Source organism: Phyllostomus discolor, chromosome 8 (genome assembly GCF_004126475.2).
Source record: "Phyllostomus discolor isolate MPI-MPIP mPhyDis1 chromosome 8, mPhyDis1.pri.v3, whole genome shotgun sequence".
NCBI classification, from domain to species: domain Eukaryota; kingdom Metazoa; phylum Chordata; class Mammalia; order Chiroptera; family Phyllostomidae; genus Phyllostomus; species Phyllostomus discolor.
In genome coordinates this window covers 2,995,760-3,019,522 of record NC_040910.2, presented here as the reverse complement: position 1 = coordinate 3,019,522, position 23,763 = coordinate 2,995,760, and the positions used below count along the sequence as shown (strand labels likewise).

At 54.7% G+C, this 23,763-nt stretch overlaps 1 protein-coding gene and 1 non-coding gene across 2 annotated transcripts; both read left to right on the top strand.

Moving 5' to 3' along the window:
• The first annotated feature begins 1,140 nt into the window (after window positions 1–1,140).
• On the top strand, window positions 1,141–4,567 carry LOC114504025 (centrin-4-like). The gene is made up of 5 exons (XM_028521659.2): window positions 1,141–1,225; window positions 2,436–2,582; window positions 2,966–3,094; window positions 3,698–3,835; window positions 4,034–4,567. Exons 1-5 carry the CDS (start codon window positions 1,223–1,225, stop codon window positions 4,121–4,123), a joined length of 507 nt encoding a protein of 168 aa, XP_028377460.1. The 5' UTR covers window positions 1,141–1,222; the 3' UTR covers window positions 4,124–4,567.
• A 16,668-nt stretch (window positions 4,568–21,235) lies between these two features.
• LOC114504361 lies at window positions 21,236–21,346 on the top strand. The gene has a single exon (XR_003685141.1). It is a non-coding gene; the product is annotated as a U6 spliceosomal RNA (small nuclear RNA).
• The last annotated feature ends 2,417 nt before the right edge of the window (window positions 21,347–23,763 follow it).

Genomic DNA, 23,763 nt, shown 5'->3' with positions numbered 1-23,763 from the left:
ATGGATCCTCTCAGAGATGAAGAGCACGGCCAGGCCAGCGACGTTTCCCGGCATTGACCCGACGCAGTCTGATGGAGTTCTGCCACGCGCCAGCGCCAGCAGAGTTTTCCGCGGACAGCAGCTTTACTGCCAGCCTTTATGCTGGCAAAAGGTATATACACTAAAAGGTATACGGACATCGGAATCTCGGCCGTTGATCAGTCAGTCGGATTATTAGGCACCTGTGCCCCACTCGAGACTATGGATCTAGACTGTGGATCTAGGCAGGATGTGGTTGGACTGCTGGCCAAATCCTGGGGTTCTGCCAATGGGATGGGTGGGGGTGGGGGTGAGCGTGTGTGTGTGTGTGTGTGTGTGTGTGCAGACGCACTCGTGGGTGGGGCCGAAGTCCTCCTCCGCAGATACACGCAGCAACACGCACACCCTCTGTCCCAGGCAGGGAGGCTTCCAGGGCACCTGAGGCCCACAGTGCCCCCGAGGCCCACAGTACCCCCGCACCACGCCCCCGCACCGCACCAAACCCCCGCGAACCAGGGAGGAGGCAAGCGATCAACAACCCGGCCGCAGGCACCGCGGAGGCCGAGGACGGTCCAGCGGCGCGTCCCCTCCTCCTCTGCCCAACGCGCCGGCGGTGAGCCAAAGCTGGACCATGTGCCCCGGGCCCGGTGGGCCCTCCATTCTCGCCCTTTCCCGGGTCGGATGGTCAGAAAAACAAGGGCTCCCTCCGACCCCACCAAAGACCGAGCAGCCGCTGGAAGCACCTCGTTACTAACCTCGCTCTGTTCTCCAGCCCCTCGGCGGGCTCCACAGCCCGCTTCCCACCGTCAGACAGGGTCTGGGGTCACAGGGACACCCTGGCGCGCGACCGTAATCGCCCCTCGTCCCTGCACACAATTTGCGCAAGTGCGAAAGGGGACGCGCAGGCCGGTGGCTGGCCCTGGTTGCTAGGAAACCAGACCGAAAGTTCCGCTGAATGGTAGTTGGCAAGGCAAGGAGTCATGCTATTGGTCAATAGTGAAGAGTGGGCCGGCCTTAGAGCCTTCTTTTCTGACCACTGGGTAAAGTGACTGTCAATCAGTAGTGGCAAACCTGAGTGGGAGGGGCTGCCTGAGGTCGGCAACGGCGGCCTTAGCAACGGCTTGGGAGCTGAGCAGGTTACTTAGTGCCCGGCTGCGTGGCGGGCGAGGAGGCCGGTGGGCGCCGGTGGGCGCCGGTGGGCGACATGGTGAGTGCGCGGCTGTAACCTCCGGCTGGGGCTGAGGCTTAGGTTCCTCCCCGGAGCAAGGAAGGAATGTTGTTCAGATCGTGCCACGTATTACTCGCCTCCTTTTTACAGTCCTCAAGGGTCATTAGTCACCCCTCCTCCTGTTGCCGAATCAGCGCACGGTGCGCCACGCTAGGGACACAGGAGCGGTGCTCCAGCTCGTTTCCCTTCCTCAGCCCGGCCCGCCGCTCGCACCTCCAGCCTAGGATAGGTTCCCCGTTGGGAACGGAAACCACGCTTCGGCCGGAAAGGGGTTCAACACAAAGACTAAGAGGCTGACACCGCTGGAGGGCCTGAGCCCCTAGGAGGAGCCGACGAGATCTGCACTGCCGGGAAGCTAGGGATCCTGAAGGTTGCTCCACGGTGTGCCGGCCGCCCGGGGACCGAGACCCGGCCGCGGCCGCCGCCACGCCCGTTAGCGCGCGTGACGCTGGCTACCTGGGGCGCGGGAGGCGGAGTCCGGCTGCAGCCTCTGCCGCCGCTGCTTCTCACCCCGAAGCTGGGGACGACGCTGTGCCCAAATGAGGCTGCAGAAGAGGCCCCGGAGCCACTCGGGCCTCGCCTGCCCGTGGAAAATGGCGAAGAGCAGGAGGATGACCCCACCTTCCCTGGGCACGAGAACTGGCCCCACCAGTATTCTTACTCAGGCCCCTGGGAAGAGTTTTTCGCCTATGACATAGGAACGTAGGGCAAGAAGGTGGGAAAGGGTATCATGTTCCCATCAAGCATATCCCACAAAATAAGTTTTATGATGAGACATTTTGGCAAAACGGAAGTGAAGGTGTCCACAATACCACTTTTCAGATTCACCCAGTACGGCCGACTGCGCTCCGACACCCCTTCCAGCATGCCTGCCTTTGCCTCTTCTCCTCTAATGGCACTGACTAGAAGGAAAAACCTAACTGGTAAAAAAAAAAAAAAAAAAAAAAAAGCGCACACACACAAAACCACCACCACAAAAACAGGCTTCCCGTCAAGATATTAACAACCAAAGCCAAACTGTTAGCAGGGAAAGGGGGCATACTGTTGGGGTTCCCTAGATAGTAGAAGAGGGTGTTGGACAACGATTCTCACATACAGTCAGTTCACATCAGTTTCTTCAATTATTCTGGTTCTGGTAACTTTCCTGGTTACATAGCTTGCCTTTCACCCACGCGTGTATTTACTACAGGCATTCAACAACCGCGCAAGTTCAGACCCACGGAAGAAAAGAGCGGCAAAGATTGAACTGACTGAAACTCAGAAACAAGACATTAAAGAGGCCTTTGATCTATTCGATATCGACGGGTCTGGAACCATAGATGTAAAAGAGCTGAAGGTGCAGAAATTACTTCTAATTCTGAGATGTTTTCAAAATCGTAGCATTTATTCGTGGCAATCTCTGAAGTCTTTACCGGTAGCCCTCTGGGAGCTGGGTATCAGGCCCCTTCTGTGCAGACAGCCGCCTCACACTCACCAAACGACATGTTGTTGAGCATTTGATTCTCGTTGTAGAAATGAACTAACTGTCCAAAGCTCAGGGGTGACAGTGATGCATCCCACGGCACAGTAGGGTCAGAAGGTCTGCTGACCCGACTTTCTGGGTTTATAACTTGTCCATGGTAAAAAGGCAGAGAGGGGGGGGGATTAGTAACTCATAGGTAATTTAAAAGCTAGGAATGAGATTGTGGCATCTCATAATTTATATGCTTCCTATTTCAGATTGCAATGCATGCCTTGGGATTTCAACCAAAGAAAGAAGAAGTTAGAAAACTAATAGCTGAAATCGACAAAGAAAGAACTGGCAGCATTAATTTTGAAGATTTTTTTGCCATAATGAGTGTGAAAATGGTATAGTAGGGATTGTGTGTTTCAAGAAATACGAGTAATAGCCTTTGACATTTTTTTGGTCAGAGCAGCCAAAGGTTTCATAGAGGAATTTAGACACGCTGGGTTAGACGGGACCCGCAACATCAAAGATGGTTTTGGGGTAGCGATGAAGGGCGTCCAGCGGGCAGAAGAGGCTCTGTGTTAGGAAACGGGCTGTACGGGTAGAGCGGGGGGTGGGGCCGGCAATTTGAAGCCTGGAATTCCACAGACACTCACTGAGTGCCTGTTTTCGCCAGGCACTCTTCTGGGAAACTGAGTGAGACAACGTCCTTATTCCCGCGGAGCTCACGTTTTTGCAGTGGCGCTCACCTGCTGGGGTCAATAAGAAACACACCCTCCTCACCACCTGCGCCTCTCCGGCCTCAGCGGCCCCGGGTGCGAGTGCACAGGTGCGAGTGCGCCGAGCCGCGTGTGAGCGCACTGGCGCGGCTGTAAAGGCGGAGCAGTGAGCGAGTCAGAGCTCAGCTGCCCGGGGTAGCGCTGCCCCACCCCTCACAGGCCTGCAAGTGCAGCCTCACAGCATAAATGAAGGTCAGTAACACTCCGTCGTTTCTGTTTTCAAAGAGTGAAAAAGATGAGAAGGAAGAACTGCTGAAGTCTTTCAAATTATTCGATGACGATGACACTGGGGGCATAACATTAAACAACATCAAGAGGGTGGCTCAGGAGCTCGGGGAAAACTTAACAGATGACGAACTTCAGGTAAAATTCACTTATTTGTACAACTATAATTTACACGTATCGTTATATACAATCATTTGTATAAGTTACAGTTATAGCCTCAATTGTACTCATAAGCACATTTAAAATAAAATTGTTTCATGAAGTATATACTTGAATATTCATTTATATCCTTATTCATTTTTAATAGATTTTACATATTTCCATTTTGTCCTACAGGAAATGCTGGATGCAGCTGACCGTGATGGGGATGGGGAAATAAACGAGGAAGAGTTCTTGAGAATGATGCAGAAGACCAGTCTTTGTTAATACTGTTGTTTGTGTTCCTTCTGGAAGTTGGCGGGCGTGTATTTGTTGTGCAGTTTCACAATATCTGAATATTCACGGTCAGTGTTCGGTTTCTGGGCCCGAGTGGGTCTCTGGACGTCTAAGCCGCGTGAGAAGTCACGTGCCTCTGCCACTGTGTCGTCACGTCTATGACCACGAGACTCGCTGGAACCACCCCCTCGGACCAGGAGCGCACCCACGCGCAGAATCAGTTCCAGCTGCTGCTTTTAGGGCCCAGCTGCAGAGGCTTGTGGTCCTTCCTGGGTTTCGTGGAACGGGCCCCACGTGCAGAGGAATGTGGCAAACCAGCGCCACTCTCCGTTATTTTCTCCTTCCCTACGGTCAGCTCTTTAAAAACTGAGGGACGTCTGCTTTTTCAGCACGTATTCAGATATGTAAGGCACTAAATAAAACTTTACGGCAACTGCGTTACTTGCTCTCTCCTTCCTCTGCAGCAGTTCCAAGAGCACTCGTGTCCCCGGGCTCCCTGCGAGTTGGCGCTCATGCATTTAGTGTTGGTGTCCCAGGGAGGGGTTCCGCCTGTTATCTCAGCGAGCATTTTACAGCTGGGAAGCTGGGAGCATGAGCTCCCACTACAAAAGAGGGAACAAAAGTTCAGAGAACTTCGGTTTACAAGTTGCTCAGTTACCCATCGATACTAAATCAAACATGGACTCTGAACTTTGTGCGTCTCGATATGCTGCCTCCCTATGGATAGAAACTCCTGGGATGAGTGTATTTTCTAACTCGTCGAGTCCCCTGACCCCTGTAACTTCGCCGTCTCTGTCTTCTGTGACGCAGCCGGTCTGTCGGGAAAGGCAGGCGCCTACACGCAGGCGTTGACCCAGCCCAGGCCGCTTCCCGAGGAGAGCGCCTTCCCAGCTCGTGCTGGAGCGCTGCTGAGAGCCACAGTCCCCGCTGCGGACTCAGCACGCACCCTCTTGTTCTGCTGCAGGGAGCGTGTCCTGTGGCACCCGGCCAGGGCCTCTCCCCTCAGACAGAGGACGGACGGGGTCTGCTGTCCAGCAGGAGGCGGCTCCGGGAGGGACCTGCGGCCCCCACAGCCCACACTCGCTGCAGAGGCCGGTCCCCCACTGCCCTCCCCCGGGAGGGCAAAGCTCTGTCCCCTCCAGTCCCTGACTGTGCTGTGTCTCCTTGGCAGTTCTGACACGGCAGGGGCAGAAGTGCTGTGACTGCTGGTCCCGAAAGTAGGTGGCAGATGCCACTTGTGGGGCACACACTCTTCCTAAACCTGAGTAACGGTCTTTGCAGCGAGAGAGGCTTGTGGGAAACGTTAACTTTAATCGCCCCACCTGAAGAACCAAAGCTGATCAGAAGGTGGGCAGAGGACAAAAGCACTGCTCCCAAGGCGGCCTGCAGGTGGCCGACAGATGAATGAGAAGATGCTCCACAGCACTGTTATCTCGGAGATGCACGTCGGAACCCCGAGGGGGCAGCGCCCCCCACCCGTCAGAAGAGCTGCTGCCGCTGAGACGAGACCAACAAGCGCTGGAGCGACTCTGGACTGTGGGGGAGGAGGGCGGGAGGGCTCACTCCTAGGGCGCGACACTGTGTGTCTCCACTGGGAGCCGCGGGGTGTCCTGCCCTCCCCCACCCCCTACACCTGGAACTCGCGTGCACCCGCGGCAGCACGGACGCGGCCACGTAAGGCAGCTTGGTCAGCGCCTTGTTCTCCCCGGGGGCCGTTTCTGCCGGGTCTCTCGGAGCCTCGCCCAGGACGCCTGTCACTCAGGAGTCAGCCGGTGGTGGGGGGTGGGGGGGAGCAGGAGACTCATGGGATGTGTTTCACTTCATTCGAATCCCTGCTCTCGATCAAGTTTCCTCTCCAGTCCCAGACCCTCGGGCCGCCCTCCCGTTCCAACCTGCTCCTAGCGAGAGGCTGTATTTGGTTTGGAACCCAGGAGGCTGCATTTCAATCTTTCCCTCGCATTAGCTCATTTTATCCCCAGGGTTCCGGTGAAATCGCCACGTCCAGTAACGGGTGCTGCCCCCGTACACGCAGCGGGAGAGCCCTGCCGCGGCCGAGAGCGGCGTCAGCACAGGCCGGTAGCCCGGCAGATCGGAGACGGCCGTGGTGTTTTATGTACGGGCGTCGTCCCCCGCATCGCTGCCCCCTGCGTTCTTGCTGATGGCTCCTTTTAACACAAAAGTGTCGAGTGTAATTTAAATATGCGTTAAATGAATGACCTAGAGAAGTACAAGTCTTAGTAACCTGAGGAATGTTACCCGCTCAAACCAGGGAGTTGGTCCCGCACGATGGAGCGTGGAGACCTCACCACTAGAGGGCGCTGAGGTCTTACCAGTGTGGTGAGGGAGGGTGTGCTTTGATTTCAGCTCATTTTGAGCAACATAAATTAGTGGGAGGATTTTGTAAAAGGTCCAAGTTACAGATGTAATTTATCAGGCACATAACTTGAGAAAAGTTACAGAAATTCAACTAGTCTGGAACCCACTTCCTTGGCAACTAATTACCTGTGTGAATAAAAAGTCAAAAATGTCATTTATCAATAAAACCAATGTAAAATATTGGAAATGTAGGGGAGCCCTAGACTTATCAGCAGGAAGATGCGTGACTTGAAGCCTGAAAAAACCCATTTTTCCCTCCAATCTAGTTTTGAGGATGTTTGGCATTTCCCTCTTATTTTAGAAGGTTTCATATAACAATGACGGGCGGGACTCACTTGCTGCCGACACTGGCTGCCTCCGGAAGAGGCGGGTGTGAGCCGGGGGCGCACGAAGAGGTTTGCTCTCCTGCACCGTAGCTACACGTGGTTTGAGTTGTTACGAACACACCTTTCATAACTTACATAAGAAGAGGTAAAACATTCAATTCAACTGCTTTTAAAAATGTGGTGCAGAAGCTACCGTAAAAACAGGCCAGAAACAGCCCTGGCCGGTGGCTCGGTTGGGTGGAGTGTCATCCCGCTCGCCAAAAGGTTGCGGGTTGGTCCCCCGTCGGGGCATGTGCCTGGGTTGTAGGTTCAGCCCTTGGTTGGGCGCATGCATGAGGCAACCGATTCTTCCCCTCCCATCGATGTTTCTCTCCCTCTCTCTCCCCCTTCCCCTCTCTCTCAACACCAGTGACCATGTCCTTGAATGAGAATTTGTACAAAATTAGAAATTAAGTCCAAGTTCATGCGATACGCCTAAATCCTTATAAATGAGGTGCCCACGTGGTACCAACAAGCCTCCCCCAGGACAACATCGAGCAGAAGGAAGGGCGGTGTTCATCCTGTGCACTGTGGCACCTCTCGTGTTGTATGATGCATGGCGACATAGGCTCCGAGTCTTCAGAAATGAAACTTAATTGGTTTTAGCCCCAAATGTACCAGTTTCGTTGAGAATGGAACACTTTTGGTTCACACTTCTCAAATGACATCTATAGACTCTGTTTGGTGGAAAGTGACACATTCAAAGGGATTAACGATATATAAACAAAGAAGCATCACGGTAAAAAAAATTATGTTCTGGAAGAAGGTGCTTTTAAACGAATTTTAAACTCATGAAAAAATACATAGCTACACTGTACTACATTATTTCTGTTTTTTTATTAGAAGTATAGAAGTCTTTTTTACTTCTCTTGGGAACGTACTGTAGATTAATCAAACATCAGATCATAGAAAAGATCAGAGCTAAAACAGCCTGCACATGTGAGAAGGGACCCCGTGCTGTCCCTCACTGAGCCCCCTGACTGCGCGTCCGGAGCAGCGCCCGACAGCCGAGGGGCCAGAGTGGAGACGGCCCGCCCACCAATCCAGAGGGGCCATCACGGAGGCATCTGGCCAGAGGGCTCAGAGCCCACGGCCGGTGCGTCAAAAGAAGGGAGTATTTTAAGGACCAATCTTATCAAGACAGGATTTGAAATGAATTTTGACCAATCATATGAGCAGGAAGCTGAAGCTTTTTTTTTTGCTGCGGGGGCAGGGGACAAATAGAAATAAGTGTTCTGGTGGTGTGAGCAACCGAAGAGCATACTCTGGGGCGCGCTCCAGAGGGCCTGCAGACCCAGGCGGCCGGAGAAGACCGCACCTGCACGGGAGCAGCCCGTCTTCTCACCTGCAGTGTGTGGGCGCACACCACCTCGCCTCAGCTGTGTGTCTCTGGCACCTGTGCGCCGTGGAATGCGGCTTAAGCTGTCTGTTGTTGTCACTGCTCAAGAGAAGTTCAGTCCTCCTCCTCCAAGTTTTACTGATCTATGTTTCATGAGACGTATGTTGAAAATTTCCACTGAGCGTCTGGAGCGAGTTGCCACTACCTAATTAACGCAGCAAAATTCCTTGCCCCGACCACGCAAAACTGATGGAGCGCACGCGTGAAGCATGCCCGCGAGTGAGGCATGCCCACACATGAGGCACTCCCGCGCGTGTCTGGGCGCATCAGGTGTCTCAGCAATGACACTCGATGTCCTTGGACCCTCCCTGCACCCACTGTCCCCATACTACGTACTGGAACCCTCTCTCCCTCACTTTTCAAAAACCCAAGTGTTTGGATTAACTTGGACACTGAGTACAAAACTGGACGACTTCTCCTGCTGCACATCTACATCGAATGGTACTACAAAATCTGTCTTACGAAGAACAGCAATGCCTAATCAACATCTGTCACACAGCATTAATTTACAGTCAGTAAAACCTCCATTTTAAAGCTTCTGCCACCTTTTCAAGTATTTCAAAAAACGTGCCGATCAGTAGTCTTGTTTTCTTATATCTTCTTTCCCGAAAGTGGAAAATCTGGATTCTCCTAAGTAGGGCCGACGCCGGTGAGTAAGTAAAACGGGCAACACGGCACCCGTGGAGACGACCCGGGGGACAGGAAGGGCCCGATGGGTGTGGACATGCTCTGCGGCCGGTGCACGAGACCTGGGTCACTTCCGGCTTGGACGACGACGTTGGAGACTCTGTCTCCGCAGCACGCAATGAACAGACATCAGAGCACGCTGTGGGAAGAGACAGAAAACTAGTTTCGAACCCTCCAGTCGCTGTCTAACTGGACGGGACCCGCGGGCTGGCTCCCCCGGCCTTCGGCGGGCTCTCTGTCACGGCACCCACAGCACCGCCTGTGCCTGCGCAGCCCTGTCGTGCCCACCACTGGACTCCCAGGCGACACGAAAAACCTCTGTCTGGGCACGACTCGAAGCCCACAGAAAACAAGGCAGCAAGCACCGTGCATTTGCCAGCCGGACCCAGAGGGTGCACACGGCTTCCTGGAGTCAGCACAGATCCCATTTCTCGTTAAGAAATAAACCACTTACAGACACAGCAAAAGCTCCCCTCTGGCCCCGCTACCGTTTTCTCCTCTCTTCTCGGGAGCCGTTGGGGCGCACCATTTCCAGGCACTCGTCTGTGCTTTCACACAGCCGGGCGCACCCCTCGGGTCACGGCCCGCTGTTCCAGGGCCTTCACAGTCTCCGTGATCGCACCCACACCTGTCCTTCCTCAGCCTGGCGTTCTCGCTCCGCACCACAATTCTGAGGCTTTGTTTTATTTTATTTTAATCATTGTTCAAGTACAGTTTTCTCCCTTTTACTCCCAATCCCGCCCACCCCCCAACCCTCCCCACTTCCCTCCCATTACCACCCTCCCCCTAGTTTTTGTCCAGGTGTCCTTTAAGTTTGTTCCCGTGAACCCTTCCCACTGTCCCCTGGGATGGGGTGAAATTCCCTCTTCTCTCCCCTCTGGTCACTGTCAGCCTGTCCTCTGTTTCAGTGTCTTTGGTTATATTTTGCTTGTTTGTTTGTTTTGTTGATTAGGCTCCACTTATACATGAGATCATGTGGTATTTGTCTTTCACCGCCTGGCTTGTTTCACTTAGCATCATGCTCTCCAGCTCCATCCATGCTGTTGCAAAGGGTAGGAGCTCCTTCTTCCTTTCTGCTGCATAGAATTCCATTGTGTGAATGTACCATAGATTTTTGATCCATTCCTTTACTGATGGGCACCTAGGTTGCTTTTTACATTAGCGTGCTAGTGCTGCTTCATTTCAACGGTGCTAGAGAATCCTGGTGTGCGAACAGTTTGTTTCTCTGCAGGAGAAGTCAGCCTGTCCTCGCGTGTTCGCTGTCAGGCGCGGCGGCGCGGTAACAGACACCCGATGCCCCCACGGACGCCTGGGTAAGAGCCTTCCTGGACAGCCACCGTCTCAGCCAGTTGTCGAGACCAAGGGCCAGGGCGGGCTGGTGTCCAGTCTGTCGTCTCCCAGTTCCGGAAGCCAGAGGCCTGAGTGCAGAGGGCCGGCCTCGGCAGGCTCCGGAGCTCCCTCTCCCCAGTTTGCAGACTGTCATCTACCAGCTGGGTCCACGTGGCCGGGAGAGCTCCTCTTCTCTTCTCACCCTGTCACTCAGGGCCTGACCCGTGTGACCTCACTTAACCCTGATCACCTGCTACAGACCGCATCTGCCCATGCAGTCATGGGGGGACTAGGGCTTTTACACATGCATCGGGGCGGGGGGCACCATCCAGCCGGTCCGTAGCAGTCACCTGCTAGTACAATTTCTGAGCTACACGCAGTCTGCATCTTCAGCTTTTTCAGGTTCCTTCCCAACTGATCTCCAAATGGGTTGTAATAACTTACACGCCCACCAGCAAGCACACAGACACTAGAGAGGATGTTTTTAACTAGAAGAATGGAAGGTAGAGGCTGTAACCCTTTCGAATTGCCACTTGGGAGCATGGCAATTTGAATACCGGGAGCAAATACCGTGGTGAAAGGCCGGGAGCGTCTCTCCCACACGGCCGTCTGAACCCTGGCTGCTGCCCGTCGGCTCTTCCGTCTGCAGCCACGTGGGAAAAGCCCTGACCGGCTCCGTCCAGCGGCGCTTCCTCACGGGCCCTCGGTGTGGACCAGAGCCACCCAGCGGGTCCCAGGGGGAGCCAGAGCTCCTGCCCGGAGAAACTGGACCTCCGGATCTCCGTCTCATTTGCTGGGAACAGGTGACACAAATCAAGTGTCACGCCCCCGGCCGTGGAGGGCCTCAGGCTCTGAGAATCTTCTTTGGTGCCCCTTGTGAGAGGCTGGGGGTCTTTGGGGCTTTGACGCTGTGACTGTCTTTTCAAGTAGGGTATTCGGTTTCCTTCAAGATGGTTCGAAGGCCTCCCCCTCATTCGCTCTGTCCCTGCCTCTGCCCTCGAGCAGTGTCCTGTATCCCCTCGGGGTCAGCGCTGGGAGCCCCCCGGCAAGCACCGGGGAGTTCTCCTCGCCCCCCGCCCACGCACTTGTCTGGGAATGGGCAAGAGTCTGGGCAGAGAGAGGGATGGTTTCTGCTGTTTCGGGCACACAGACAGTCTATGAATCAAAAGGGATTTCTCAGGGTGAGGTAAACATCTACTTTCCTTCCCGTATGTGTCACCGTTTTTTTGGAAACTCTTACTTATCAGGCGCGATGGTGCCCAGGGAGGCTCTCCGACAGCTTAATCATGTTCTTTGCCGGACCCCACGGCGGGCCAGGAAAGGAGCGTGTGTGCCGCTGTCATTTCCGTGGCAACCGTCTGGGGGCCAGACACAGGGCCCCGATTCGCTGTGGGACCCGGTGGCAGAAGGCACTGAGTGGCGAGGAAAACCCCTTTTAGTCAGAAATTTTTCTTTAGGAGGTCAAGCCCTTTGAAAATTAATGGAAAAGTACAAACGCCACTCTTCGTCACATGCATATGCATTTTGCTGCGGCGCTGCCCTTAGCTAGGGAATTTTACATCTGTGTGTCACCCGAGACTCTGTTTTCCCTGCGCTGCCTCTGGCTCCCTCTTTCCGCAGCCGTCGGTAGGTCTGTCCCTCCCCTCATTCTTTCCACTGTCGCACGATGCCCCCTCGCCCGGCAGGAACGGGAAACACCTTTCTGAAGGTGAGGCCCACGACCAGTTCTGGACGGGCCCACGCGGTGGGGCTCTCCGAGCGGTGGGCAAGCGGGCCATGTCATGCCCCAGCCCCTGCGCCCTCCGGGGGAGGGAAGGGCCGTCACCCTGGTCCCTGGCGCAGGCCTTTACCACTGTGTCGCCAAGACGGTCCCTCACACACTCATGTGAGGTGGGTTGGCCTCGCCCACCATTCTCTTTGCCGTGGAAAGTCAGGAAGCCGCCCTGCGGCCCCCTTTCTGGGGTGCGGTGGGGGGGCACCCACGACACAGGCACGGTGTGCACCACGCGTGGCAAGATGGGGGTCGAGGCTGCTGCCGCCGTCCCAGCAAGCCCGGACGTTCCTGCCTGTCGGACTATTGGGGTTCCCACGGCCGCCGCCCCAACTCTGGCCCCTGAGGAGCTGTTGCTGGCAGCAGTAGCAGTGGGACTGGGTGGTTGGAACCATTCGGTGTGGACGGTTTCTTCGGTGACAACGCTACAGGCCGGACTCCCTGGCCAGTGGGAGAGGTTTCCCTGGGACTGGAAACCATGACTGCCGGTGGCGTCCCCACGAATTCTGAAAGGAGGGACACTCCACGCATCTCAGGTGTGCGCTGAGGGGAGCATGGCCGGGAGGGGCGCCCTACCCCCAGGAGCTGCCTGGCCGTGGGCTGCGCCCCCACCATCCCCACCTCCTGGTACTCAGGACAGGGAGTGGCTCTCACTGGGGCACTTGTGCAGTGGCCAAAAGCCTGTGCCCGCTTCTGTCATTTAGGAGAGGGGCGTTTTGATCTGTTTTAAAGAGAGCTGAGTCCCGTGTGTCACTGTGGCAGCACAGGCCCCGGGGGGGACAAGGGGCCGGGGTCACATTCTGCCAGATCTCTCCCCCCACCCCAGGCCAGCCCTGCTGCTCAGAATGCTCCACCCCCAACCCCCCAGCTGGGAGCCTCCCGCCCACGGGCCGCAAGCCAGAGCCAGGGCTGAGCAGCCGCACGTGAGGCGGGGGTGTGGCTTCCCTCGGCCTCGAGTGGGCAGGTGTTAATCCCGAGCCTCTCACGAGCGGGTGAGAACCTGGCCCTCCTGAGCGTTGGCAGAGCGTGGTTCTGGAAGGCCCTCGCAGAGCCCGTTCGCAGGGGGCCTCACTGGGTTCCGCAGCTCTGGGCTCAGCCGCCTGTGACCGAAGGGCGAGGGTGCACTTGGGCCTCAACAAGGGCCCGGCCTACAGAAAGACAGGACGCACAGACGGACACTGGTCTTCCAGCACCGACTACCTGAAAACAGGGTTGGAAAAGTCTCCGAGTTTAAAGGTTTTATTAAATTGTTGGAGTTAAAGTAGGTTACTCCCAGTCATAGGCCTTACGGGCTATAAACTCTGTAGGGAAAATAAATGACATTTTGCAGGAGCTTTTCTTTTAGCACAGGAAGCTTGTATGAGACGGGGCCGTGGAGGGAAATGACCGTCAGAATGGATTTAAAGAGAAAAGTCAGGCTTCAGGCAGACAGGCCTCCCGTCTGTACCCAGCAGTTTGATTGGCTTTAATGAGACACAACTAGGGAGGTTCTAGCCCCCGGGAGAGCAGCGCCGGCTGGCCGTGAGGCTGCGGAAGGGTGACGGGCCGCGCTCATGTCCGTTTCCTGGCAGTGCGTGCCTGCGGCTCAAGAATGGCTGGGGAAACCAGCCATTCTTGCGGAAGGGGAGTCCGGTGCCAAGGGAGGGTCTCCCCTCGGAGGCAGGGCAGGGCCTCCTGCTGGGAGCCCAGGATCCCCGCAGGCACTGGGGCTGGGGACGCGGCTCTCAGGAGGCCCGCGCTGCCAGGCCTCGGCTTCCTGACCAGCAGGGATCACCAGCCAGACCAGCGGGGTCGCACCCTGGCTTAGTGACCCGCACAGGCAGTTTCAGTGCCCTGGTGAGACGGTTTGAGCCCCTCTGGGGTGGAGAACCCGTCTCTGCCCGGTGGGGTTGCCTGATACCTTTGCAGGTATGAGACACAGGTCCCGGGTGTCTGGGAAGAGGGGACAGAGAGAGAGGGAGAGAGTGGACCCCGAGTCCACGAACCCTCACAGCCATGCGGGGAGAAGGCAGGGCTGAGACACAGGGGCGTGTCCTCCCTGCTGGTCGGGAAGGGAGGCCCCATAGGCACACAGCAGGCTTCCACCCACCGGAGAGGACAAAGGGGCCCGTGCGCGGAGGCGGCGCCCCGGACAGCGGGAGGTGAAGTGTCCCCCGGTGCTCCGTGGCCTTGCTGGTGGCTGGGCTGAGGCGCCTTTGCTGGGGTGGGGTGCCCTCGGTTTCACACGAGTGGCCCGCCGATGCTGCGGACCGCACCGCGCCGCCACACACGGAGCACGCTCAGGGGCTTCGAGAAGGGGCCGCACGTGCGCTCCCGCCACGGTGCAGGTCTCCTGGCGGTCCTGGCGCCCCGGGCGCTGACTGGGAGGCCCTACCCCCAGTTCTGTGGAGTGAGGGGCACACGCACTGTCTCCTTGGACCACGCCGGCAAGGGCCTGTATTCCAGCAAGTCACGCAAATCAGAATTAACTCAATCACTCGGTGAGCTAGCCAATGCAAACAAAGAGGAAATTCTTCTTCAAGTAATAGTATTTTTTTCCTGTTTAAGTTCCACCACATTTCTTCACTGTACGAAAAAGAGTGTATCGGTTGGCTTTTAGTCCATTATAAACCCCATCCCCAAACTCAGTGGCTCAAAACAAACACGACACGGCTCACGTGACTTCAAGGTCCCCGGAGGCCCAGGCTCACGGTGGCACCTTGTCACTTCCGTTTCCTTCTAGTGTCCGAGGCGGGTCCCGGGGCCAAACCCACAGCCGAGGGGCAAGGAGTGCATTCTCGCCCTCAGCGGGAACAACGGCTAGGTCTACAGCGAAAGGCAGGGACACGGGGAGGGACACAGAGCTGGAGCTCCTTGCACCATCGACCACGATGACCCATGTCCAGTGAAATCCCGAGAGATGCTGCTACTCGAAGATTCAGAGGACTGGGGGAGTGTGCGGGGGGCAGGGGTAGGGGTCAGGGAGAGGGGGGCCCGAGCTTCTGGGTGATGTGTCTGTGAGGGTGCTGCCCCTGGGCCTGGGGGTTCTAAAGCACTGGGCATGCTGGTCCTGCAGGGCGAGCGCAGGCCTCTTGGTCTGTCTCCGGGCTGAGGCCCAGCCGGCCAGGAGCTTTCCCACGAAGTCACATTGATGCGGGGGTGGGGGGGGGGGGAAGATGCCCAGCAGAGGCAGAGCCACGGGAGGGGTAGGTGACCGGAGGACACGGGGATCGAGGTGGCCCAGTTCTCGGGGGGCGTCTTGAGAAGGGCCTCGAGGGGCCAGAGACATGGCCGTGGCCCCCCCTCATCGACCTACACAGAGGACAGAGTGCGGGGGCAGCTGGTTTGGTGGCTGCGCCCAACTTTTGTTCAGAAGCGGTATAGATATAAAAGTTGTATTTTCCGAAAACTCCCCTGCTGGTTAGTTGTGCTGAATGGCGCCCCCGACCTTTTGTCCTAGCTTGTCTCACAATAACTTGGCCAGTTCTTGCAAATTTTCAGCCTATTTTGGCTGTCAAAACAGTCTAATCATGGCATCTAAGATTCAGTCCTGTTCCCAAACTTGAGGCAAAGCTCATTTTCCTCTTCCAGCTCAGGCCGGAGCTGCGTCTGAGCCCGCCCCCCGCCTGTGTGTCGCGTGGCGGGGCAGAGGTGCAGGCCCCCCTGGGCTGCCCACAAACACACTTCTGCTCCAGGCCTACGTGCTGAGCAGGGGCCTCCCACACCCTTTGCAATGGGGGGGGGGGAGTGGGTGGGGAAGGGGAGGCTTACTCCAGGCAGCTCCCAGAGGCACTGGCTGTCCCTGGCTGGTCTGACCAACTATTCTCGGGACCCCCGGTTGGAGGCATTTACCTGCAATGTGTGGGCTGCTTGGCCAGTGCCCTGCCTTCAAACACACCCACATGCACCCCCTGCTTGCACTGTCCTAGACTACAGTTGTGGCCCCGGTCCTCGCCTTCCCGCAAACTGTGAAGTCAGCAGGCAAGTACTGGGTCCCTTCTTCTGATGGGAATGGGCAGACGGTGACTGGCAGACGGCAGGCAGGGTGGTCGCGGGAGCTCCCCATGCTCCCCCCTCTGCATGCCCGCCTCTCTCCGAGCCTCTTGCACCTATTAGGGCCCAATGGTGGCATGCCCCACTGTGGGACAGAAATGTCGGCCTCCTGCTCCTGCAGGCACCCCAGTCTTCAGAAAAGTTCTTTTCCCCCCTCCCTTTCCACTCACTGTGCCCCTTTCCCTCTCCGTGCTCCGGGGGAGGAGACACAGGGTTGGCAGCTGTCTGGGATGGGCGGGAGGGGCTGGCCCCCTAGCAAAGCTCTGGCAGATCGGGGCTGGCTCCAGATGCCAGCTGCTCTCTGACCTTAAAATGTGGATGGATTTTTGGCTTTAGTCTGGGGCCCTGACTGCAGTTCAGGAACACCAGGAGAAGCCTTACTCTGTGTCACAGGTGACAAACCCAAGGCCCGAGGGCCGAATCCAGCCCTCCACCTTGTTCTATCCGGCCCAACACCTTGTTTCTACCTGGTGGCAGCGCCGAGCTCCTTGCCCCTAGTTGAGGAGTTGTTACATGTATACAGTCCGAACGTTACATTCGGCCCTTTGAAGGCAACCGTGAGGCTGATGCAGCCCCCGGTGACAATGAGTCTGACACCCTGCTGTACGTCCCAGTAGACTTGGAGTCGGGCAAAACTTGCTTCAAAACTGAGCTCTGCTCCTTACCGCTGAGTCTCAGTTTCCTCACCTAGAAGCTCCTTCTCGGTGCTATTGCGGTGACAGGATGAACGAGGGTCACGTGGCTCCCACGCACAGGTGACCGGCTGCACTGGTTACCCTTTCTCGTCCCTCCATCCCCCAGGCCCACCCTCTGCCCCGTCCTTGCAGCCGCCTCTGTGCACGCGAGTATCTGGGGACAGAGGTAGATATGGCGTCCGAAGCCCAGGCCTCTGACGCCAGTGGCCCTCGACCCCACGCAGTGCTGGTGGTGCAGAAAAAGAGCTTGGGGGACAGGCATCCTCCCCGCTCAGCAGCCAGCGTCCTGAGTCCCCGTCTGACTCACCAGGCCGTCCTCACCGAGGGTGTCAGGTAGGGACGCTCGGCTTCCTGCACACATCTGTGTAGGTGTGCTGTTACCAGAAACCCTCCCGAGCGCTCCCCGGCGCGCTACCGAAATGACTGGGATGAAAGAAAAGAAAGAATGAAACAAAGAAATGCAATTGTTTTTATGTTTTACCATCAAGAATATCGTTCTAGTTAAAATGAGACCATCCAAATGAGCACAAACAAATTTACATAAAAGAAGTTTTGACGCTGATTTCTAAACTGACTGGGGTTTTACCTGATAAAATCTACAAAGCAGAATATTTATCCTCAAAACACATCAGCTGCACATAATCATTACTCATGCTTTCGCACCCTCAAGTATGGCAGATTTTTAAAACACTGAAGAGGTTGAGAGCTTTTTAGGGTACCTGGGCTCATGCTTAGAGACAGAAAAGCGAGGTCAACCGCTCGCCCAACAGCCGCCTGGTGAGCCGCTGAGCCACAGAGGCTTCTCTGCTGCTTCCCAGCTGGGGGCGCAGCCGAACAGAGGAGAAGCGAAGTGAACACACACACAGAGTCACCCTCCAGCAGCTCCCCACCCTCCGCCCCACCTCCAGCGGCCGCCGCCAGCTGCCCCGGCTGAGGACACCCCAGCACCACGGCCACCATGTCCCCGACCACAAGGCAGTCTTAGAAAGATCCGCTGTGTGTGCCCGGCAGGGGAGTCTACAAGAGTTAGAGGAACCTTGAATCGCTGTCTCTCCAAGCCTCGCCATCTACAAGACCCACACACACAACAGCGCCCTGACCCGTCACATTCACAGGTTACCAGCAGCTTCTGTAAGTCGCCTCCGGCAGAGACGGTGAGCAGCTGCCCTGGCGCCGCCCGTGGCCGGGCCCTGCTCCCGCGCGCAAGCACACGCGCGCACAGGCGGAGCAGAGAGGCCGGCGGAGTGGGTGTCGGACTCCATGCGGGCTCGGATGGACGCAGACGCCCCCAGCAGCTCTGACGCCCAGCTGAAAGGGTCCCAGGAGCTCTGTGTGCGCGAGGACATGACGGCCAGCCGTCTCAGTGACAGGGCGGCGACATGGAAGCCTCGGGAGTCACTAGTCCAAGTCTCTCATTTCACCAACAAGGAAACGTGGGCCTTCCCTGTGTCAGGAAAAACTGGAAACACTTCTAAACAGGAAGGAAAATAGCGCTGGGTCCCCGTCTAGCCCAGCCTTCCACGTTGCCTAGGCCTACAGGGGTTCACGGCCAATCTTTAAGCTACTTGATGACTTAGTGAGTCTTAGAAAACTTACAGTAATGCAAATATTTCTTGTCCCTGAAAGGCCGATGAATATTTTCACATGGAACTGAATGGATTAAGCACTGTGGATACTGATAACTTTTGCATCCACTTGCAGATTCATTTCAGCATGCTTAATGGCCCGTGTGTGTGTGCGCGCCTGTGAGCCAGTAGTGTCGTCTGACTGGCTCCCCGCTAGTGAGTGCACGGAACAGAATCGCCACCGCCAGCTCAACGCCCCATTTAGCACATGGAGGGGCAGGCCGGATGGATGCCAGGGCTGTACTTTAGGGGTCCGGATATGAAGGGGGAGGGGGTGGGCCGAACTGTCTTCTGTCCCCAGGTGATTGTGGGAGAAGAAAGGAGACAGAGGCGGCGAAAGGCGAGGGTCGGACGCGGGTCCCAGCGCCGGTCCCAGAACAGTGAGTGAGTAGAGATCTGTGGCTTCCCTGGCGCGGCCCGGTGCTCCTGAACCCGGCTGTGGGTGGGAGCCCCGTGCACACTCGGGTGAAAACCACGGTCCTAGAGGCACTAAACACTTTGAGACTGCTAGAGAGAGGGAGGAGGGATGAATTAAATGGGGCAAGAAGAAAACACCCTACAACTCTGATCTAGTTCCAGTTCAACAGGAAATGACCCACGGAAAACTCCACCCTGTGTCTCTGGTGTGATGGCCTCAACTGCGGGTCCAGTCTGGGCAGGATGCCCCCCGGGTTTCATTCCCGGAAACTGCCGGAGGGTGCTCCCACGTGGCTGTCCCAGCGCGGTCAAGGCCTCGCCCTCGATGCCCGTTCCAACAAGGGCCGCCCACTCCCCCCAGCAGCCCCGCCTCCAGCAGAGCAGAATGGAAGTCAGGATGGAGCCTTCTCCCATAGGGACCTGTTCATTTTTACAGTTAACAAAGAAAAACTGATAGTCTCTGAGATGTGTCGGTTGGCTTGGTGATTCAGAACTTAAACCTAAAACACGAGTCACTAGCACTAAGAGAGGAGTTGCCCCCAAGCTCCCCCACCCTGCAGAGGCCAAACTTTTCCACAACAGAAAAGAATGTACCCTTGAAAAGTGCAAGGAGGCAACCTGGGAGCAGGGAGCAGGCCACCACCAGGCGCCCGGGGCCAGATGAACTTGAACTCTACGGCACACTGACTGCCCCTCTGGTCTTAAAGGCCCGAAGAGCTTCAGTGTAACCGAATGAATGAGACCACAGAAGACTTGAACTCTGTAGACCAGTCGACACTGGCAGCTCCCAAGTTCTCGGGCACTGGGTTCGGCGTCCACCGTGGGGTCAGCGAACTCCTTTACATTACGTCTGTTGTGACCGCAGCAACCGGCTCTGCTGCTCGGTACGGGCTCCAGACCGCGAGGGTAAGAAGCCCCACGGCCTTTATGGGAGTGTCAGTGCCCTAGGGTGGCCAATGACCAAGTGCCACAAACGGGTGGCTTCAAACAAAACGGAATCGCTGTCTCACAGATCCGGAGGCGGGAAGTCTGGAAGCGAGGTATCAGCCAGAAAGGCGTCCCGGCCTCCACCCGGCGGCTGGGGGCGACCTTTGCCGCTGCAGCTGCAGGACTGCCTGCACGTTCTGCCATCGTTCTCCCGCGGCAGCCCCTCTCCGTGCTGGTGGCCACGTGCTGGTGAGGACAGCAGTCCCATCGCGCCAGGGCTCCACCCCGTTCCAGCATGGATGCATGCTAGCGGATGGCGTCAGCAGCAACTCCACTTCCAAATGGAAGTACAGGTGGAGGGCTCTGTCCCTTGACTGGCAGGAGAGGCGAGAGGCCTGGGCTGGCCGCCCTCGGGCAGAAGGGCGGGGGCCAACTCGGAGCCGACCAGGAAGGACAAACCTGGGTGAAGCTGGGGGAGGTCCCGATGAGGGAGGGGCACACAGCGGGGACATGAAGTGCAGTAGGGGACATGGAGCGGCCAAAGAACTCACATGCGTGACCCACGGACACGGACAGTCAGCGGGGAGGGGGGGCTGCCTGAGGGAGTGGGGGGCGCTGAGTGGAGGGGGGCAAAGGGGGAAGATCAGGACAACTGTGATAGCATAATGAATAAAATAAACTTTTTAAAAAAGGGGGCCGACAAATAGAGCAAGAAAAACTAAGAGATATCACCTTGATTTTTTTTTAACACTAGACAGAAACAACAAAAGTCCTTAGAACAGAACATCCTTCGGGCAATCAGGGAAACTAAACTCACACAAAAGTGGGCCTCAGGGAAGCGTCAAGGCCAAGGCCACACAAAGGCACCGTGTGCTCTCAATAACAAGTCCCGTTTGAGAATTTTTCACATCTTGTGAGGATGAATTATTTCTGCCACTTTCAACTTTCATGAGAAGAAAAAAATCTAAATCCTGACAAATTACGAACAATTTTAATGTAATAATGTAGAGAAAAAATAAAATAAAATATTTGTTAAAATATTTAAAACATTTACTTTCACCAATCAACTTTTAATTGGAGACTACGAAAATTATTATAATACTCTAAATTTTTCATAATTTTTCGAACCTTTTCTTGATTCCTAGCTCTGTTTCCCATTTGGTTTTGGCCTTGACTTCAGCCAAACACAGACTTGAACTCTCGGCCCTTCAGCACTTGGGAAACATACACGCCGGGGCCCCTCAGCCACGTGAGAGCCATGGTGCGAGTGACGGGCAGCGAGCGCGGGTTCTCAGGGAGCTGCTTCCTCCGGAAAGAGAGGGGGAGGGGGCCAGTCTGCACACCCTCAACCCCTCTGTCCGGACTGGTCACCCTGATTATGTCTTTATCAGTGACCCACTGCTGTGTAAAAACCGCCTGAAAACTCAGTGGCTTAAAACAATAGGTTTATCTGTTCGTAATACTGTGGGCTGTGTTCAGAGTGTTACGTATGTTCAGTGACACATACCCTGAAACTGGAAAAATACAGGGAAGACTGGCAGGACCCATGCACAAGGAGGACATGCAAGTCCGTGAAGTGCTCCACATTTTTGAAGGGGTCAGTTCATCCAGAAGATACAGCAACTGTAAATACAGACGCACCCAACACTGGAGCACCTGAATACACTAAGCACTAGTAACAGCTCTGAAGGGAGAAACGGACAACAACAATACGATAATGTCATGGGGCTTCAATACCCCACTCCCACAATGGATAGATCCTCCAGACAGAAAACCAGCAAGGCATGTTGGAGCTGCACCCGGCAGACGTTTCTAGAACACCCGACCCACCAGCAGTAGAACACCCTTTCTTCTTCTCAAATGCGCGTAGAACATGCTCCGGGATAGATCGCATGATAGGCCGCCAAGCAAGTCGTAGAAATTTTAAGAAGATCGAAATCATACCAACTATCTTTTCCAACCACAGTGACATAACGAGAATCAACAGCAAGGGGAAAGTTGGAGAATTTACGCGCCCGGGGAGACTGAACAACACACCCCTGAACAATTCATGGATCGAAAAATACATAAAGAGAAATTTAAAAACCCCAAAACAAATAAAGAGGGAAACAGAGCACTCCGAAATCTAAAGGATGTTCCAAAAACAGTTCTGAGGGGGAAGTTTATAGCAATAAATGCAAATGTTATGAAAATAGAAAGATTTCAAATAAACAACTTAATTTTATACCTCAAGGAACTAGAAAAACAAACGAAGCCCAAAAATTACCAGAAGGAAGGAAATAACAAAGATTAGAGTGGAAATAAATGAAATGTAGATCAGAAAAACAATAATAAAGATCAATGAAACTAAAAGCTGTTTTTTCTTAAAAAAAAAAAAAGAGAGAAGACTCAAGTTCATAAAATCAGAGAGGAAAAAGAAGACATTTTAACCGATATTACGGAAGTTTATAGGATCATAAGAGACCGCTGTGAGCAAATACGGACCCACAAATTGGACAAGCTAGATGAAATCCACGAATTCCTGGAGACGTACCGCCTGCCATGTCTGAATCAGGAAGAAACAGGAAACCCTCACACACCAATAACAGGCCACAAAAGTGAACTGGGAATAAAAAACCTTCCAACACAGAGGAGCCCAGGAGCAGACGGCTGTAATGGTGATTCTACCGAACATTTCAGGAAGCGTTGGCACCAATCCTTCTCAAACTTTTCCAAAAATTAAAGAAGAGGGAACACTTTCAATCTCCTTCATTTTAGGAGACTGTGTTACCAGGATAACAAAGCCAGATAAGGATTACAGAAAAAAAATAAAACTATAGAACAGTATTCTTGATGAATATAAATGCAAAAAATCCCCAACAAAATATTAACGAACTGAATGCAACACTTGTGCAAAGGATCCTACACCATGACCCAGTGGGATTTAAGCCTGGGTGCAAGGGTGGGTCAAGATACACAAGTCAATAAATGTGATACATCACATTAATAGAATAAAAGATAAAAATCATATGATTGTCTCAAAAGACAAAGTAAAATCATTTGACAAATACAAGATTCCTTCATGAAAACAACCCTCAGCAAATCGGACACGGAGGAAACACACCCCAGCATAACAAAGGTCATGTATGCTGAAACCACAGCTCACCCCATGCTCACTGGAGAAAAATCAAAAGCTTTTTCTCTAAAATCAGGAATAGCACCGGGGTGTCCGCTGTCACCATTCACATTCAAAATGGAATTAGGAGTCCTGGCTAGAGTAATAAGCCAGGCGTAAAATAAAAGGCATCCAAAATGGAAAGGAAAAAGAAAACCTGTCATTGTTTGCAGGTGTTACAATCTTATATGCAGAAAATTCAACCAAGAAACTGCTGGAGCTGATCAGGACTCCGGTCAAGCTGTAGGCATGGCATCGACACACAGCAGTTGGCGGTGCTCCTGTGCACTGACGACGAAATGTCTGAAGAAGATGATGCCGTTCACAACAGCATCAACAACAATGAAACACTTAGGAATGGATTTCACCATAAAAGGGAAGAGTCTGTACAGTGAACACTACAGGGCTTTGGTAACGGGAACTGAAGACGACGCAAATGGAAAGAGATCTGGTGTTCCTGGAGAAGGAGAATGAACGTGGTTAGTATGTCCGGACAAGGCGGTCCCTACCGAAATCTCATGGTGTGTTCACAGAAATAGGAAGGGCAGTCCCGAAACCTGCATGGAACTACAGTAGACCCTGAAGAGGCAAAACGACCCGACAAAGAAGAGCAAAGCCAGAGACGCGACGCTCCCTGCTTTCACACTGTCCTACAGAGCTGTAGTCTTTACAGCAGGATGGCCTCGGCATGAAGACCAGAAGCACAGACCGATGGGCCAGACTAGAGCGCCCAGAAATAAACCCACGCACACACTGCCAACTAGTATTTGACAAAGGAGCTAAGCAACTCAGCGGGGAGAGGAGGTCTCTTCAACAAATGGTGCTGGGAAAACTGGGTGACCGCGTGCAGGAAA

What these genes read in the sequence shown, in the direction of transcription:
- LOC114504025 (XM_028521659.2), top strand. An exon ending in TAGATGTAAAAGAGCTGAAG is followed by an intron (nt 2,583 to 2,965) that starts GTGCAGAAATTA and finishes TTCCTATTTCAG; the next exon opens with ATTGCAATGCATGCCTTGGG. An exon ending in TAACAGATGACGAACTTCAG is followed by an intron (nt 3,836 to 4,033) that starts GTAAAATTCACT and finishes TTTGTCCTACAG; the next exon opens with GAAATGCTGGATGCAGCTGA.